Genomic DNA, 16,980 nt, shown 5'->3' on the forward strand with positions numbered 1-16,980 from the left:
TCTCGCATACCCCATGTGATCTTTGGTAAGCCCTTAAGGGAAGCCTGGACCTCAGGGTGGGAACCACTGAGAACAGACCGTTATCAAAATAAAATCCGTCCCATAAAATGCTTCATCATGATTCCAGGTAACACAGAGCCAGTGTTTATTTTATTGATTCCATATTTCAGGTGTAGACTCTTTTTTTTTTTTCCTTTCCTGCTGTAGTGTCAGCAAATGCACACAGCTGAACCAGGTGGAAATGTGCCGAGCAGGGCTGTACCCAGGATTTTAGAAAGTGCTGAGGTAATGAGTCCAAAGTCTCCCAGCACAACCATAGAAATAAAGGAATAGTTTAACAATTTCAGGAAACGCACTCATTCACTTTGAGAGTCTTACCACCAGCAACGGTTAACTTCGTTTAGCATAAAGACTGAAAACAGGGGGAGGGGGGCCTAGTCTGTCTCTGTGCAATAGTAACAAAAGCACATTCATGCACATTATACCTTGTTTATTTAATCTTGGCTTGGAGCTCTAACTTTCTGAGGTTAGTGTAGGTTGCCTGAAAACCTCATGGTGACAACAAGACTCCATAGTCAGTTTTCTCATCTAACTCAACAGTCAGTGTAAAAGTGCTCTGCAACATTTTTAGATTTTATATATTAATTTAACCATTGAAGCTCAAAGTCTCATCTCACTGCACAATGGTCTATATGCATATCCAAAGCATAGGTACTGATTTCTGGTAGAAAAATATAATATATAATTAATATATAATATATAGCTTCATTTAAATGCCTTTTAATTTATTGTTTGGTGTAAAAAAAAAATGGCGTGTATGTCTGAAGCAGGTCTATAACCAAAATTCTGCATCTATAAATAAATAAAATGTGCTGTTTATTGAGTCTAAAACTATACAAAAATAGTCTTTAAAACTTAAAATCTCTGTGGTAAGAATATAACCACAGCCACAGCCCCTATCCCTGACCTATGCTGACCTCTCAGTCCACCACCTTCATTCAACCATCCAACCTTAACTACAGCATCCACTTAACCTCAGTGTGTCTCTCTCACACACACACACACTCACACTAACACACTTATATCTATTCCCTCTTCAGCCCCAGCTGTGGACGTACCACCTGTAATAATCCAAAAGGACACCTTCCTGTTCCTTCTTTTCTGCTCTGCGCTCCTTCCCTCCTCTGTCCATTTTTCTCCCCCCTCCGTCTCTCTCCACTCATCCATACTGACCCATTTCCTCTGCTCGTCATCCCCAGGCCCAGCTGAGCCCCTCATCCCAGATACTGTACCACATCCTCCCCCACACCTGTCCCCCAGACACCTACTTGTGTGTGTGTGTGTGTGTGTGTGTGTCTCGAGGATGATGTGGGGGGATCTTAAACACTCATCCATCCACCGCTCTCTCTCTCTCAAACACATGCTCTCACACACATACACACCTTGTATTCAATTACGTTTACTTAACCTACATTCCTCCTTGTGTCTAATAAAGCTGATATGAATTGTACTGATGTATGCTGTGGGGGGTTTTGTTCACTTTAATCTATTTTCACCCAGACTTTCTCACATAAACCCAAAAGTTCCTGCAAGCAAACATTCATAGCAATTATAGTAAATTAGGTTGTCACAGCTCAGAATATTCTTCAAGTAATGAAAGCAAATCCAAAAATTATGAAGAAATATTCATAAGTTCCTCATCAGTGTGTTTCTATAACAGTAAGTTGTCAAACTTTGGCACATTTGCACCTTAAATGGTACTTTTTGAGAGATTTTCACTCATTTCTAGCTAATGGATACCCCATTTCTATTGTGAGCAAGTTAGCAGGCTGACGTTATCATTTACCTCAAAGCACCGTTGTGTCTAACCACAGCCTCACAGAGCCACTAGCTGACACTCTTAATAAACACCAATAATTTTTTTTTCACTCAATCCATCCATTTTATAAACTACTCATAAACAAACAATGTTCCATAAATCCTGTTTGGACCTTGACACTTCCTTGCTCCATGTGCACTGCCTCTTTCCCTGTATTGATGTGTCTTTTAGGAGACACAGTGATCTATAAAGATGGTGCGTACTGGATCATGGGCCGCACAAGCGTTGACATCATCAAGAGTGGTGGCTACAAGATCAGTGCACTCGAGGTGGAGCGTCACCTACTGGCTCATCCAGACATCATAGGTAAGAGTCTGTAAGATGAAGGACAGCGAGGCATTTTTTATTGTTTTGTCTCTCTTCTGTCGGACATTGGATGTGAAATGAAATCAGTTTTGTGTAAACGCTACAGCCCTTTTTATGCCACATAAAATTCCCCAATTTAAGACAACGCAGCAGGACAATGATCATAAACTACAGATATGACGGCTGTCCCTAAATCTCCCCTTAAATTAAGACTACAATTCTGACACCGTCCATCTAATGTGCATGTAAAACCCTCTAATTAAAGGTTAAACTTCTAATGCTCCAAGATTAAAGAGTTCTAGCAGATGAAACAACAGTGATTTTGTCTTTTTAACTCTACAGATGTGGCTGTGATCGGGGCTCCAGATGCCATTTGGGGTCAGAAAGTCACTGCAGTGGTGCAGCTGAAGAAGGGGCAGAGTATGAGCCTGCCAGAGTTGAAAACCTGGGCAAGGTACGGCGACTTTGAATTGAGATAATCTTTCCTTTGCAGACACTGCCTGTTAGCTACCTCTCTATGGAGATTGGATTTGTTTGAGTGTGTATGCTTGCTTTCAGAATGATGCTAAAAAATCATGCCACAGTTTCATTCAGTTATAACTGTGCTGATATTCAGTATAACAGAACTACCACAAGTGTGATATTGATTTATTCAACATCACTGATCTAATCAAAGGTGGCGAGGGGTGAGTTCTTGAGTTGTTGAGATGACAAAGTCAATATAAAGTTTGTACTGAAATACAGTTTATCTTGTATAGAATACTATTGACATGTGACATCCTTTAGCTCGTGTTTCTAAAGTGATGAATTTACAGACATGTGAGGAGTATCATATTTCCTTCAGGAAGTTTGGTGTCATATTTTCTCCGAACAGTGCAGGGAACTTTAGTTTAATTCAAACTGCTAAAATATACATTTTTAAATGTTTTGTCAACACTATCGAAACATTAGGTAACTGCTAAAGTTTGAGGTTTGTCCAACGTTGGCTGCTTTAAATTATTGGTTTGATCAATAGTTTAATAATGTGTGTATTGATTACTGATGGTGGATGATCAGCTCAACCTATTCAGTTTCTAACTGTTGCATAAAGCCGATTATTAATTGACCTCTCTCTGCATGGTACTGTGTTTTTTCCTCTGTGGCGGGTCGGTTACAGAGTTAGCAGGCAGCAACAGATGATGTTTTTTTGTGCAGAGGCACTAAAGAAGGAGAGATGCTGGCATACACAGGAGGAGTACAAACCTGCATCCTTCAGTCTAAGGTTGTGTGCAGATAAACAACAGCACACCATTAAAAAAACACAGCCCGTTCATTAGTGTCTGGCAACAGATATGCACGGTTCCCCAGCGAAGAAGTTGAACCTGGCTGCAAAACATTTGCCAATTAAATACATGCAAGTTCACATTCCTGGTAAAGGCAGAGTTTGTTATTACTTTGGCATTGCAATGTGAACATTATAAGTTCTGTTTACTTTGCAGTTGTCACGATGGATAAAATCATTTTCTTTTCAGAATTGTAAAATCTTTTCTCATAGTTAACTTTGCGGCAGCAGGTGGAACAACTTTTCAGCAGCAAGCAACAACCAATCCACCATCCTTAATTTGCTAAATAGGAACACAATATCCCATTATTGCAAAGGAGTGCTGACCCCGCCTTGGTTAAATCTTATTGCGTTGATTCAAGAAGCTCTTTGTCAGTCCTGTGGTAAACAAATGAAGGTTCCCAATGCAGAAGTTCAGCACACACACATATCCCCCGCGACCGACCCAGAAGTCCTCAGATCAATATGAAGGGATGTGAGAGGAAGAGAGGCTAGAGATGGACTAATGAGGAGAGCTGAAGGGAAGACAGGAGATGAAAAAGAGGATGATGTGGAGAAAGAGAACAAACGATTGTTAAGGAGGGCTTCGTCTTAGACGTAAACAGTTTTTTTTTGTTTTTTTCTTCCCTTTTTAAATGTCAGTGGAGTTTATTTTGTCTATCGCAGACGGTTTGTGGTGACATGCAGCCCTTTGCTTCGGACTGATTGAAGCTTCTTTTTTTTTTTTTTTTTACTCACCCTCTACACAGAATTTTGTCTCACTCGTTTGTCCACCTTTTCTCCACTTTCCCACCATCTGTTTTTTGTCTGTCTCTCTATAATTTATTCATATCTCTGAATTCTGTATGAATGCATTTACTGTTGTGTGTGTGAGTGTGTGTCAGGGCTGTAGGCTCCATATGGTGTGGAGGTGTTAGATCCTACTGCTGTGGCCTGCTGGTACAGCATGGCGGATTACTACGGCTGTGTGTGACCCAGGTTACACTTATGCACGCACACACACACACATACACACACAGTGTTTGCAGCCAGGGGTGCTGCCAGCAGACAGGCAGTGCCAGCACACGAGCCCACCGCTGAGGCCAGGGTGTAGGGGGGAGAGAGAAGGAGATAAAATGAGACATAAACAAGTAGATGGATGCTCACTCTTCAGTGCCCTGGCTTCAGCTGTCAGTCTGAATCTCTATCACACCCTCTGCGCCCCCACACTGCCTTTAACACACACACAAACTCATGCACACACACACACACATGCCCCGGAGAAATTGGTGACACAAGCAAGCCCCATTACAGAGACACACTGTATGTACGCACATATACTCCCTCACACTTTACTCACTGAGTCAGAGAGATGGAGAGACGGAGACATCTGCTGAAAGGAGTGTTTGATGGCAGCGGTATGAGTCATTATGCTCACTCGCACCACACAGGAACACACACACACACACACATGCTTAGACTCAGGCACAAACAAACAAACAAACTAGGTTAGAAGATAATAGAAAAGCTCCAGGCTTCAAGACTTGACGTAACAGCCATGCACTCAAAACGGAAAAAATAAAACACTTTTAATTATCCCAGCCTTCTGTTTTTCCTTTTATTATTTGTTTTGTTTTTTTTATTTCATCTCACAGTGATTATATTGTTTTGTACGAAGGGAATTGTCTGTGTCTGGAAGGCGAATGGTGGATATTAGAGAGGAGAGCTGCAGAGTGTATGAAGGACATTTCTCTCCTTATCTCCGCTACTCTGCCACAGGGCTAGCCTTTGTTTTGCAATCGTTTTCTGCTTTTGTTTTCTTTTTTTGTCATTGCACATGTGTGTGTGCGCATATTCCAATCCATGTGTGCACAATGGTCAGTGCTGTGTGTGTGTGTGTCCTATTGCAGGGAGCACATGGCGTCCTACACCATCCCCACAGGCCTGGTGCTGGTGGAGGAGATGCCAAGGAATCAGATGGGCAAGGTCAACAAGAAGGACCTCGTGCGACTCTTCTTCCCATGACTGGACCGCATTGATATGTATGACGGCACTCAGGTTCCTGGTTCAAGAAGTGCAGGTGTAGTTTCCTGGCTGCTCCTTACATTAGACAAACATCACAGACAAGTGTACAGAGTACAAAAGTACACAAAGTAATGGATGAACACCTCCCATCACAAACACTGCTGCAGAGGAACTCCTGTTTCACTGAATTTCAGTTATGTCAAGGATTGTTCAACAGTTCCTGTCAGATATGTCATTTTCTGAGGCAACAGAGCTAAAAAAGTGTTAAAACCAACCAACGTGGATGTGACAGGAATACAATATATAGGAAACTGTCATGTACAGTTAATTGGTATGAACCTAACATGACCCACTTTTGTAGGGTTTGTAATTGTAGCAGTGTCCCAGTTCCATGCTGCAAACCGTTTGAATTTTAAACTGGTCTATACTGTAGTATGTTGCATGTACACACTGGAAACACGACGAAGGTGAGAATTCTCAAAACGGTCAGTGTGCAAACTAAAAACAACTAAAAACAGTGTTGACCTACAGTGTACTCCAAATGAAGAAGCTGCTCACTGCTGCAGACAAAATCCATGGCAGGGTGGCATGAGGACAGCTCTCTCTTTGCTGTTTGTGAAGTTTATTTGACTGTGGTGCTTCTGGTTCGGTATACTAACTGCAAAGACAGTGTACAATGAGGAATAATATGTAGTACATGCAAAATCAGTAACTGGGACAAAGCATATGTGATATAGTGACTCTAAAGTCAGTATCCTTTATGAAGTCTTCAATCTGCCTTACTGAGATGGGAACAGCTACTTTAATCTTTGGTTCTTGATGCTGGTATCATGAACAGGACACTCCAATAAAAATACTGAAACACAGCGGTACCTACTGACAAAGAGTGCTTTGATTGCTCTTATTGGTATATTCTGAGGTTTTTAATGGGAACAATGTTGATGTTGGTGGTCAAGAATCATGTTAATTAACACCTACACTAAATCAAATAAAACACAATATGCTGGAAGAACAGGAGACATGATGAACTTTGAAATATGATCAGTGAGAAAACACTGTTATTAGGTTCTTAGCATTGTACACACACTGATGCACTTGAAAAATTAGAACATGTTTATCTGAATATTAAAAAAGTTTTATCAAATTTGAATTAAAAAATGTTTTGGAGTTGTTTTTTGTTTACTTTGCTGCTTTCTCATAAAGTGTTGTTTCACTGGTTTTCTCTGTGTGTGCGTTTGTGTGTGTGTGTCTGTGCAGCTGTGGTTACACAGGTGTGATGAGAGCCTGAAGGCGGATTCTCTAGCAAGGTACAACACCACAGCTGGATGCCCCACACTCCATCTGACTTACCCCCTCGCTCCGCTCGCTCTTCTCACCTCTCATCCTTTCTCCGTCTCCATTTCTCCAGCACTGCTACCTCTTCTGTCTTCATCACAAGTCAAAACAGATTGCAGTGGCACCGGGACCAACTTGACTGTGAGACTTCTTTTGAATGAGCCCTGGCGTGCTGCCAGAATAGGCAAGAGAGTGTGTGAAGAGATGAAAGAAAAGGCACAGGGAGGAGGCGAAAAAAATATAAAGCAGGGCTGTCTGAGAGATTGGAGCCTTAACAAGAGCTGGCTAGAGAGCGCTGATAGAAGAGAGGGTGACAGAAATGAGGATGTATTAAAAAAAAAAAAGGGTTCTGAACAAGTGATATGTAAAGAATTTGGAGCTGAATAAGAAGCATAAAGAGAGGAGGAGGCACTGAGATACAGTTGAGATAAACAGTCGTGATGAACAGCCAGAGAACTGAAGATGGAAAGAAACACAAGTGCAACCCCCAGCCGATACAACCTCCTGTCCACACACACACACACACACACACACACACTCGTCCGCCCACAGTCACCAGAGACCTGATTAAGAGAGCAGAGCTATCGATCTGTGGGCTGGCAGGCCAGGATGGATGAGCAGGCAGGGCTGCAGGAGCACCAGAGGACAGCTTCAGTGCCCCCAAATCCCCTCGCCGCCCCACCCAACCACCCACACCAGAGCTGGGAGTCGGCCAGGGCCACGGGCAGGAAGGCTTGGGCTGCCACACCGAGGCTGCAGCTCGCAGCAGAGGGTCAGAATCAAAACTGAACAATATATAGCTGGTGTGCAGTGATAGATACACTCTACTGTACGTGTGTGTGTGTGTGTGTGTGTGTGTTTTTAGGGGGGTACTCAGGATGGGTTCCAGTGCCTTCCCTGGTGCACACATGGGGGAGGGAAAGATGTTGGATATTCCCTGGACTCGAGCTGATGGAGTACTCGTGCCCTTGAACTACATCCACCTCCCTCTCTCTCTCTCTCTCTCTCTCAAACACACACACATTCAAACACTCCCTGCCTGTGTTTGCTGGAGCGTGGTGGGAAGAGGTTGTCTGCAGATGGCTGCTTATTGGGCCCCAGGGTCCTGGAGGGTGGGTTATGGGGGACACCGGTGAGGTTGTTTATGTGTTGGAGACACATGGAGAGTTTGGGTAAAATGGCAAAGGTTCAAAAGAAGCAGGTGATGTTAAAACGAGATGACGGGAGAGTTCATGTCATGTTGTTCGGTGTCTTTTGACTTTGTCACAGTTTCATTTTGAAACGTGAGCCGGCATGCGAGATCATATTTCATTTTGCTTCCTATTGAGACGATGGACACATTAGCTGATAACAGGAAGCAGCTGGCATCACGAGCTAACAAAGAATTGAAACAGTATTACATTTCAAACAGATTTTTTATTACATCAAGCACTCTGATTGAATGACAGTTCATTCAATCAGTGATTCATTTTCTCTACCCACTTTTCAGAATTGTATCCCAGCGTACACCTGGTTGAAGGCAGACAGAAATTCTCGATTGCAACTTCGTCACAGAGACCTCTGGGCAGTCCATGAAGTTGTTATAGACAGAACAAAGGACACAAGGACAGGTATGAAGCAAAAATAAGAATGATGCGATTAAAGCGAGTAAAGAAAAAGTTACAAAATGCTTCAGAATGAAATCTATGAAAGAACAACTTAACACCAGCTGACCTCAAACTCTTTGAGTCACGGCCAAGACACAGTTATCTTAGCTCAGCATGAAAACTGAAAACAGATAGCCTGGAGTCTTGACGTCACTGTGAGCCCTCCATCCATTAAACTACAACATGTCGTTTTAACGTTTCATTTACACATTAAACATACCCAATGTGAGATGTTAATTAGTGTGCATTAGAGATGCCAATAGGCAGATTTTGTTAAACTAAGCTACCCGGCTACTTCATATTTACTGGCTACACATGGTGGTATAAGTGTTCTCATGGTACCCATTAGCAAGAAGCACTGGCGGCTGTGGCTCACAGGCAGAGCGGGTCGTCCACTAATCAGTTGATCGGCGGTTCGATCCCTGGCTCCTGCGGTCTGCATGTCAAAGTGTCCTTGGGCAAGACACTGAACCCCAAATTGCTCCCGAAGGCTGTGCCATCGGTGTATGAATGCTTAGATCCGCAAACTGATGAGCAGTTGGCACCTTGCATGGTAGCCAATGCCATCAGTGTATGAATGTGTGTGAATGGGGTGAATGAGATATGTAGTGTAGAGCGCTTTGAGTGGTCGGAAGACTAGAAAGGCGCTATATAAGTACAGTCCATTTGCCATTTACTTAGTTTAACATTAGTTAAGAAAAACAGCATGTGTAAGTCAGTGTTCTGGGGGCCAGTTGTTGTTTTTTTAATGTAAATTAAATGAAATTATCTAAAAGTAACTAATAAACTATCTCAGCTTTGGGGCACTGACAGCGAAGGCAGAGTCTCCCTTCATTTTGGGAAAATCCATTAGATGCTGGTTAGCCGACCGAGAAACTGAGGTTGCTGTTTGGACACAAGAATTCAGAAATGTACTCAGGGGCTTCATCACGTGCTGCCTGATATGACTCATGTTTAATATTCAAACTTCACAATGTAGTAATGTTCTCCCCGTGCTCTGAAAGTTTGCATTTGGACTTGTGCGTACAGCATGTTACTTTGAAACTCATCCTTCATCCATCCATCATGAATGATTCTGGAGGAGAGAGTCGTTCCTCCCTCTTCTCTTTGAACGCTGAAGGAGAGCTCGGACTCAAATAATGAAGCGCAGTAGCCTCTCAGTTCATGGCAGAGCGCTTACACACCGCAGGTCTGTTGTACATCACAGACACAAACAGAAAATCAGGCTTCAATTATACATATTCACAATTGTACATATGTACACACTTTTGACAATCACAAAAGGCTCCGAGCCTGTAGCTACTTGATCAACATGACAGGCTTTATGGATGTAAGTGGGTAGAGAGAGGGGTGATGGGAGGATGACAGGCAAGGCTCTTCAGCCCCAGGGACACCCTGAGTATTCAGTACACACACATACATACAAACACACATCAGTGAATCCAGAACCCCAGCAGGTCTGTGTGGGTGCGTAACCGATGCTTGTAGTGGCAGGTTGTTGTTTACATGGAGCTCATGTTTATTCTAAAGCTGCTTACACCTCACTGGCTCAGCCTCGGGCTTCGTTCCTCTGAAACTCCCGCTGACTCGCTCTCTCTCTTTGCCTTTTTCTCTGTTGACCTTTTTCCCCTCTTTCTTTTTCCATCACACTCTTTTTCTTCCATTCTTTATCTGTCCCTCATTACTATTTGTTATGTCTGTTTCATTGTCTGTGATGTTCCACATGACGCTGATGAGAAATGATGTCACTTTACATATTCAACACAACGCTGATGCGTCACTTAAAGGTGTCATATTAAAGGGGCTTTACTTACAGAATATGGCAGAAATGGAATATAATATCAACAACAGTAGAAGAATCCTTTATGTCCTTTATGTTTATGTTATCAATTTTATTATATAACGTAATATGTTTTGTGGTGAAGTGAGGAGGTTGCAATCAGGAAAAATCCTAGACACTGGTCCTTCAAGTACAACTTTATGGTACTACTTCTACACCACTACATGTCAGTTATACTTTTTACTCGATTACATTCATGTAGTTCAGTTTAATAGCTACTTTTATACCCGACATCATATGAAGAAGAAATTATATTCAAACTGGACTTGTCTGGTTTTCACTGTCATGTCGTCCATCTGCTCTGCCTCAGCTCTCTGTGACTTACAGTTTACTGATAGACATTAAACTCAACTGCTGCAAACCATAGCTGCTCACTTGGTTAGTTGGGCTGTCTAGACTGTGAGCTCAAAGTACTGGGGAGTGTTAAGTGTTTGTACCATAGGCGTCCACCGACAAGAGGAGGTTTTCAGGCCCAGGACGTGGGCGAATGGTGGGCCCTAAGCTGACCTAGGGAGGGGGTACACCCTGGACAAGTTGCCAGCTCATTGCCAGCTCATCATGGGGACACATAGAGAGACAACCAACCATTCACACTGACATTCAGGTCATTCAAGGCCCCAGCCGAGGTTCAAACCAGGAACCTCCTTGCTTTGAGGAGACAGTGTTAACCACTGCACCAAGTAATGTAATCATAACAAATACACATGTCCATATTTACAGTGGTATTGCACTGTGAAACTAAACATGCGTTAAATCACAAAAATACCAATTTCATTGTAATGTTGCTTTAATGCATGAGTAATGATGATCCAAAGTATATCAATATCAAACTAATTAGGATAATACATCTGCACAATACTACTAGAGTATTATTATTATTATTAGAGTACTTTGAACAACATTTTGTTGATAAAACTGTGTTATTGCTACTTTTACTTGAATAAATGCTTTTATTTCTATCTATTACCCCTGTCCGTGCTTTTGCAGTTGAAAACAGCTAGAAAAAACTTTTTTGCAAAAAAAAAAAAAAGAGAGAAAAATACAGAATCAATAGCGAATTATCATGTTCTAGCTCTCATAACTCGGCCCACTCAACAATGGAGAGAGACAAGGTCATGAGAGAATAAATAGCAGGCAGACTAGCTAATGATCTATCATTCTGGACAAGCGGCTGCACCCAAGAGCGGGCTGGCTGACAAGATCATTAATAAAAGCTGCTGGGAGAGTGATCGATCGGCTTGATGGATGATCAGAGCCACAAATACTATAAAACACCTGGATGTCAAGCCTCGTCTCTTTGAAGAGAGGGAGGCAGGGAGGGGGCCTTAAAAAAAAAAAAGAATCCAGACCCCAACAGGGAGTCATCAGAGGGGGATCAAACCCTGACGCTCAACCTCTGCACTGTGCCGGGAAATGAATTGAGTGCTGCGGCCGCATGTGTGATTTCATGCATGCGTCTGTGCATTACTGTGCCATATATCTCTGTGTTTGATGCAGCCAGTGTGTGTTGTAGTCCACAGAAGCTCAGTGTGAGAGCATTAGTGTAATTTGAGGTAGATCAGGGAGTCAGCAGGTGTCGTGCTGTACAGGCTGCTGCAGCAGTCCACCGTGGTGTAATGGGAGGTATTTATTATTGACGTGCTCCCCTCACACCATTACTGAGCTCTGTGGTGGTAATCTGTGTCTGTACTACCTATCTCCACTCCCTCCTTCTTCTCTCCTCTTTCTCCCTGCTCTATCGGTAGTATCTGCCAGTGTTACAGTGTCTCTTTTGTCATCCACACACAAACACACACGCACACCTTACTCAGCAGTTCATCTTGATTCCAAATCTTTGCAACGAGAGAATGAGTTCAGAAGGAGTGTATTCTCCTTGCATGGCTGCGTGTATCAATATCTGTACATTGATCTGGCCTCGCCTCTCCTCCTCCATTCGTACAGATATAGATTGGTTTTCCCAGCAGGTATCTGTGCCTCGAATCTGACTGATGGGCGGAGTGCGTAAGGGAGGGTGTATTGAACCGGGGTGTCCCACATGCCACTAGAGTGTGTTAGACCGCTGAGCAAAAAGGAGGAGGAGGAAAAAGGGGGAGAGGGGGTGAGTCTAACAGACCCTGGGAAGAAGAGTGACATTCTTATCAGTTTCTGAATCGACATAAAAATAAAGATGGACTGCAACGATCATTTTCATGATCAATTAAACTGTTGATTACATGTAGATCAGTCGATAATAGTGTCGGGGAGTAGTGATTCCCCAGTGTCTAAGCTGACTTCTTCACATTACTTGTTTTGTCCAACCAAAAGTCAAACATCCAAAGATATTTCATACACAAGAAGAAGAAACAAATTCTCACATTTTTGCTTGATAAATGATTTTAACAAACAAAATAATAACTTTTGATCCACTTATCAATTCATTGACTTATTCTTCCAGTACTAAAGATGTGTACATGGTATGGAGGGTAGTTCCTACAGTACTTTAGAGACCTAAGCGAGAATTTTTAAGGAAGGACCCGTGAATTAGGAGGACTGGATTCAAAGTTTAAAAGTTTAAGTTGAATTTATTATTCTTGTACAAGAAGGAGCATTTAACAGTGCAACACATAAGAGGGTTTCAGAGAAAAGGCTCCCTGAAGAGCCTTATCAGTTGGTTCTTATACATTTCTTAAAATGGGCTGTCTCAGACACCTCCCTCACTGATGAGTCTGCTCAGCAATGAACATTATGTATCAAAATGACTCTTCTCAGGCCTGTTTCTCACGTTCTTGTCTCTTCTGTCCTGGTATCTCTCCCTGCCATCCTCAGCAAAACACAGTCCAAATAAGGGTAGTACACAAGACATGCAAAAGACAGGAAACACACATTATATGATCAAAACATCTGAACCCCAGTATAAATCCTAATTTTTTTAACATAAGCGACACAGATTATGCTCCAAATAAAAATAATACTGATATTACATTACATACAAACAGTATATATATATGTTTTATGTCCTTCATCCCTGCTGCTGTGAGACTTTACAACACCTGCACCTGATCATGTTGTAGTCTCCTGTTCATGTCCCATTGCTATTTTTGGTTTTTCATTTATGTTCTACCTTAGTACTTGTTTTGTAAATCTGCACATTCTACCGTAGTACTTTTTGTAAATATGTACATTTGTGTTTCCCTCCTTGACTCTATTTTTCGCTGCTGTTAACAAGTGAATTTCCCCGTTGTGGGATAAATAAAGTATTATAATCTAATGGTCCTTTTTATAGAAACACAATATTATATGCTAAACACCAAAAAAAGTAAAAATAAAAAACAAAAGACAAAAAAATAGTTTGTAGAGTACAGAATATTTCAGGGTCTCTTAGGATCCAAGGTATGCATTTAAGGGAAAGGAAAAAACGAATTAATTCAAAAGTATTAGTTTACTGCTAATGCATGAAATCAAATACTTCATACAGTGAATAAAAAGCAACATAATCTGTGTTTAGGTTTTGTGTGTTCGTGTGAGGGGAAAGGAGATGTTTTATGTGTAAATGCATTTTGTCTGTATGTGTCTGTGGCGTTGCCATCAGTGCCTGACCATAAATCAGAGGCCCTCAGGCCACGGGATTGCCCAGCTCGTGGCTCCATGTGTAATTACAAAGCTGACATTTAAACAGCAGCAGCCATATTTCACTCTTGCCTAGTGCTGGACGCAGAGTGGTCTACGGATGGAGTAAAAGTTTTCAACTAAGGAGGAAAAAAAAGAAAAAAAAGACAGGAAAAAATCAATAAGAGATAGAATGCATTCTAATGCCTTGTTAATGGACCCGCATATTAATTATTCAGCGGTGGCCATTTTGTCTGCTCATTAAAGTGGCAGCTGAGAGGAGAAATGTGCAGCATTATTCTGTCCTGCGGCAGCGTTATTACCACATTCTCCGTTTGTGCTGCTTATCCTCCCATAACAGTGATTTGGATCTGTTGGTTCTGTGATTGATACACACCCACACTGTATCTGTATCACTCATACACTGCTTCAATGAGATATCTTATCTCCATCACTTGTGTTAGATTTTTTTTTTTTTAAAAGGTCAAATGCATCATGTAATGTCATCTGTAATGTAATCGATTGTATTTATTCACCTCAGTCACGTCATTAATTCCAGTTTTATGTGTGAGATTTGGTTAAAAGGACAATTTATTCCATTCTCCTCGACGTGTCACCAGTGCTTGTTGCGATCGATTAATTACTCATAAACTTGCGCTCTTCATTTTCTTCCTCCACCACATCTCTGTGACATGGATGTATTTTTATTATCGTGTTATATTTTAAATTTCACATCTAAAAGTGCGACTTCACACATGTTTACCATGTCAGACAACATGTCAGGAATGTCGGAAATAGATTCACGCACTGAAGTAGAAGCAGACGAGGCAGGCAAAGTGAGAATATAAAAACAGAAATAACATTTCTGTGCAAATTCTTCTTTAAAACAAGCTTGCACATCTGTATGCAGACAGGTTTATGTAATACAGAAATGCTGAATAACTCGCTAATATAGCAGATAATCAATCTATCACATCTACCACAACTTTGAAACTTTGTTAAATAAAGTGAAGACATGTTTGTTTCTATTCCAAATAATCTTCTTTACATTTCATTCTATTGAATGATCTGTGTTGATTCAAAAAAGTGACAGTTTTAAAGTGACAGTGACTGATTTAGAAGCTGCACTGCAAACAAGAATTATTATTATCTGACTTGACTCATCACTATTAAGTGAAATTTTAGTAGAATTACAAGTAGATATAATTTTTCAAGTTTTGCAACTATCACTAACTATATTTTTTGCAGCAATCATGCATCAATATATACTGTCAAGCTTTAATCTAAGAATGGCCAGTAGCATTGAGGATGAGTTTGAGGGTTGTTATTGGCAGGGTGAGCCGGTAGTTAGAAAATGTATCTGAGGTGGGAGCTGTGAGACGGGTAAAAATTAAAATTCCTCTTTGGCCTGCTGTCAACCTGCGTCTGCTGACTGCTCAGAGGAGCTGCTGCGTGACGGGATTCCTAATGACACTGCAGCAGCCATTGCCACAAATTGCTTTGACTTGATTTATTTCTCCTTTTACAATCCCCCCTCACCACCACCACCACCACCACCACCAACACCCACCCACCCACTGCTGCTCCTCCTCCTCCCAACATCGCCAGTCAAGCATTCAGTTTCTCTCTGTGTGTCGCCCCCCCCCCCCCCCCCGTCATCATAGACACATACTGCACACTGTGTGCACATGGGATACCATCTCCTCATCTGCACCATGCCAGTGGCAGGGAACATCTGTCTCTGTGTCCCCCTGCCACACAGTGTTAGAGTCAGGGTAGGTCGCTCACTCGACTGGTCAGTCTGAAAGGGCCCGTGGGCAGAGCAGAGCAGGACTGGCTTGGATGTGAGGGCGTCCAGGCAGAAACTTGTCCCCGGGTCCATCCTGTTTTGCCTGCCTCATGCCATTTGTATCTGTGTGTGTGCTTGTTTGTGTGCGTGCGTGCGTGTGTGTGTGTGTGTGTGTGTGGAGGCTTTGCAAGCACAGACAGTGATTTTGTAGGTCAGAGGGCACCAAGGCATCAAAAACAACTAAAGGCTACTTTTGTGTGTCCTCTCGCTCTGTGTGTCTTTTGCTGAGTGTCTCTGATGCTCGTGTCTTTCTGTATGACTTTGTGAAATTCATGTGTGTGTGTGTGTGTGTGTGTGTGTGTGTGTGTGTGTGTGTGTGTGTGTGTGTGTGTGTGTGTGTGTGTGTGTGTGTGTGCCGTCCACAGACCTGCATGTGTGTTTCTCCTTCTTGCAGCAGTGCAAAACTAGCAGCGATGCATCCCTCTGCTCAGCCACTGTTTGGCTAGTTTTAATCTCCTTACATTTAGACTGTTTAAACTGTCTCAGTTCAGTTAAGTTCCTATTTACCTAACCAAAGTGGAATGCTATCAGAGGCAGCAGGCAGTAGTCTGCCAGTCACACAGCAGATAGCTCCTTCATGCAGCGACAGCCCAGATAAGGGGGAATGGGGGTGGGGGGGGTACTGTTTAATCAAACAGTGGAGGGAATAGGGGATGAGCGCAGGGAGCCTGGACTGTATTGTACCAGCTATTCATAAATCCATTACTAAGTTTATGTCTTAAAGGAGCAGTGTGAACTTAGTGGTATCAAGTGATGTAGTTGCTCATTGCAACCCTTCACGTTACCCTCTCCCTTCTAGCATGAAGGAGAAACTCTCATGGCTGGAAAATGTATAAAAAATGCAAAAAGCCCCATCTAGAGCCAGTGTTTAGTTTGTCCTACTGTGGAAACATGGTGGACTCTATGGAAGACGATCCACAGCAACCGTAGATATCAATTATTATATGATTCTATGGCAGGGGTCGGCAATTAGCGGCCCACGGGCCAAAACTGGCCCGCCATCAATTATATCTGGCCCGCTAGATGACGTTGATTTATTTTAAAATATATATATATATTTAAATATATCTTTTAAGTTTAACAATTATGTTTTAAGGCCGTAAAACCCCTAACCACACACTTTTATACACCTTATTACACGCATTTTGTACAGTACTCCCTTAATTAATCAGGACGCAGAACACACGTGCGGTTCTCACTCAGCCAATCAGGACG

At 42.2% G+C, this 16,980-nt stretch overlaps 1 protein-coding gene across 5 annotated transcripts in view; it reads left to right on the forward strand.

The window, feature by feature from the left end:
- acsf3 (acyl-CoA synthetase family member 3) overlaps positions 1-16,980 on the forward strand; it is a 70,231-nt gene that overhangs the window by 30,767 nt on the left and 22,484 nt on the right. For 2 of the 5 annotated variants that reach the window (XM_019253881.2, XM_010735718.3), the window contains exons 8-10: positions 2,051-2,185; positions 2,528-2,639; positions 5,396-6,668. In XM_019253881.2, the coding sequence (XP_019109426.1) occupies positions 2,051-2,185; positions 2,528-2,639; positions 5,396-5,510 (362 nt within the window). In that variant the 3' untranslated portion in view covers positions 5,511-6,668. Of the gene's footprint in view, positions 1-2,050; positions 2,186-2,527; positions 2,640-5,395; positions 6,669-6,767; positions 6,818-6,918; positions 7,618-8,334; positions 8,456-16,980 lie in introns of those variants that run through there. The other 3 variants (XR_003462725.1, XR_003462726.1, XR_003462727.1) reach the window with 3 other exon arrangements.

This window comes from Larimichthys crocea, chromosome VIII (assembly GCF_000972845.2).
Source record: "Larimichthys crocea isolate SSNF chromosome VIII, L_crocea_2.0, whole genome shotgun sequence".
Lineage (NCBI taxonomy): Eukaryota > Metazoa > Chordata > Actinopteri > Sciaenidae > Larimichthys > Larimichthys crocea.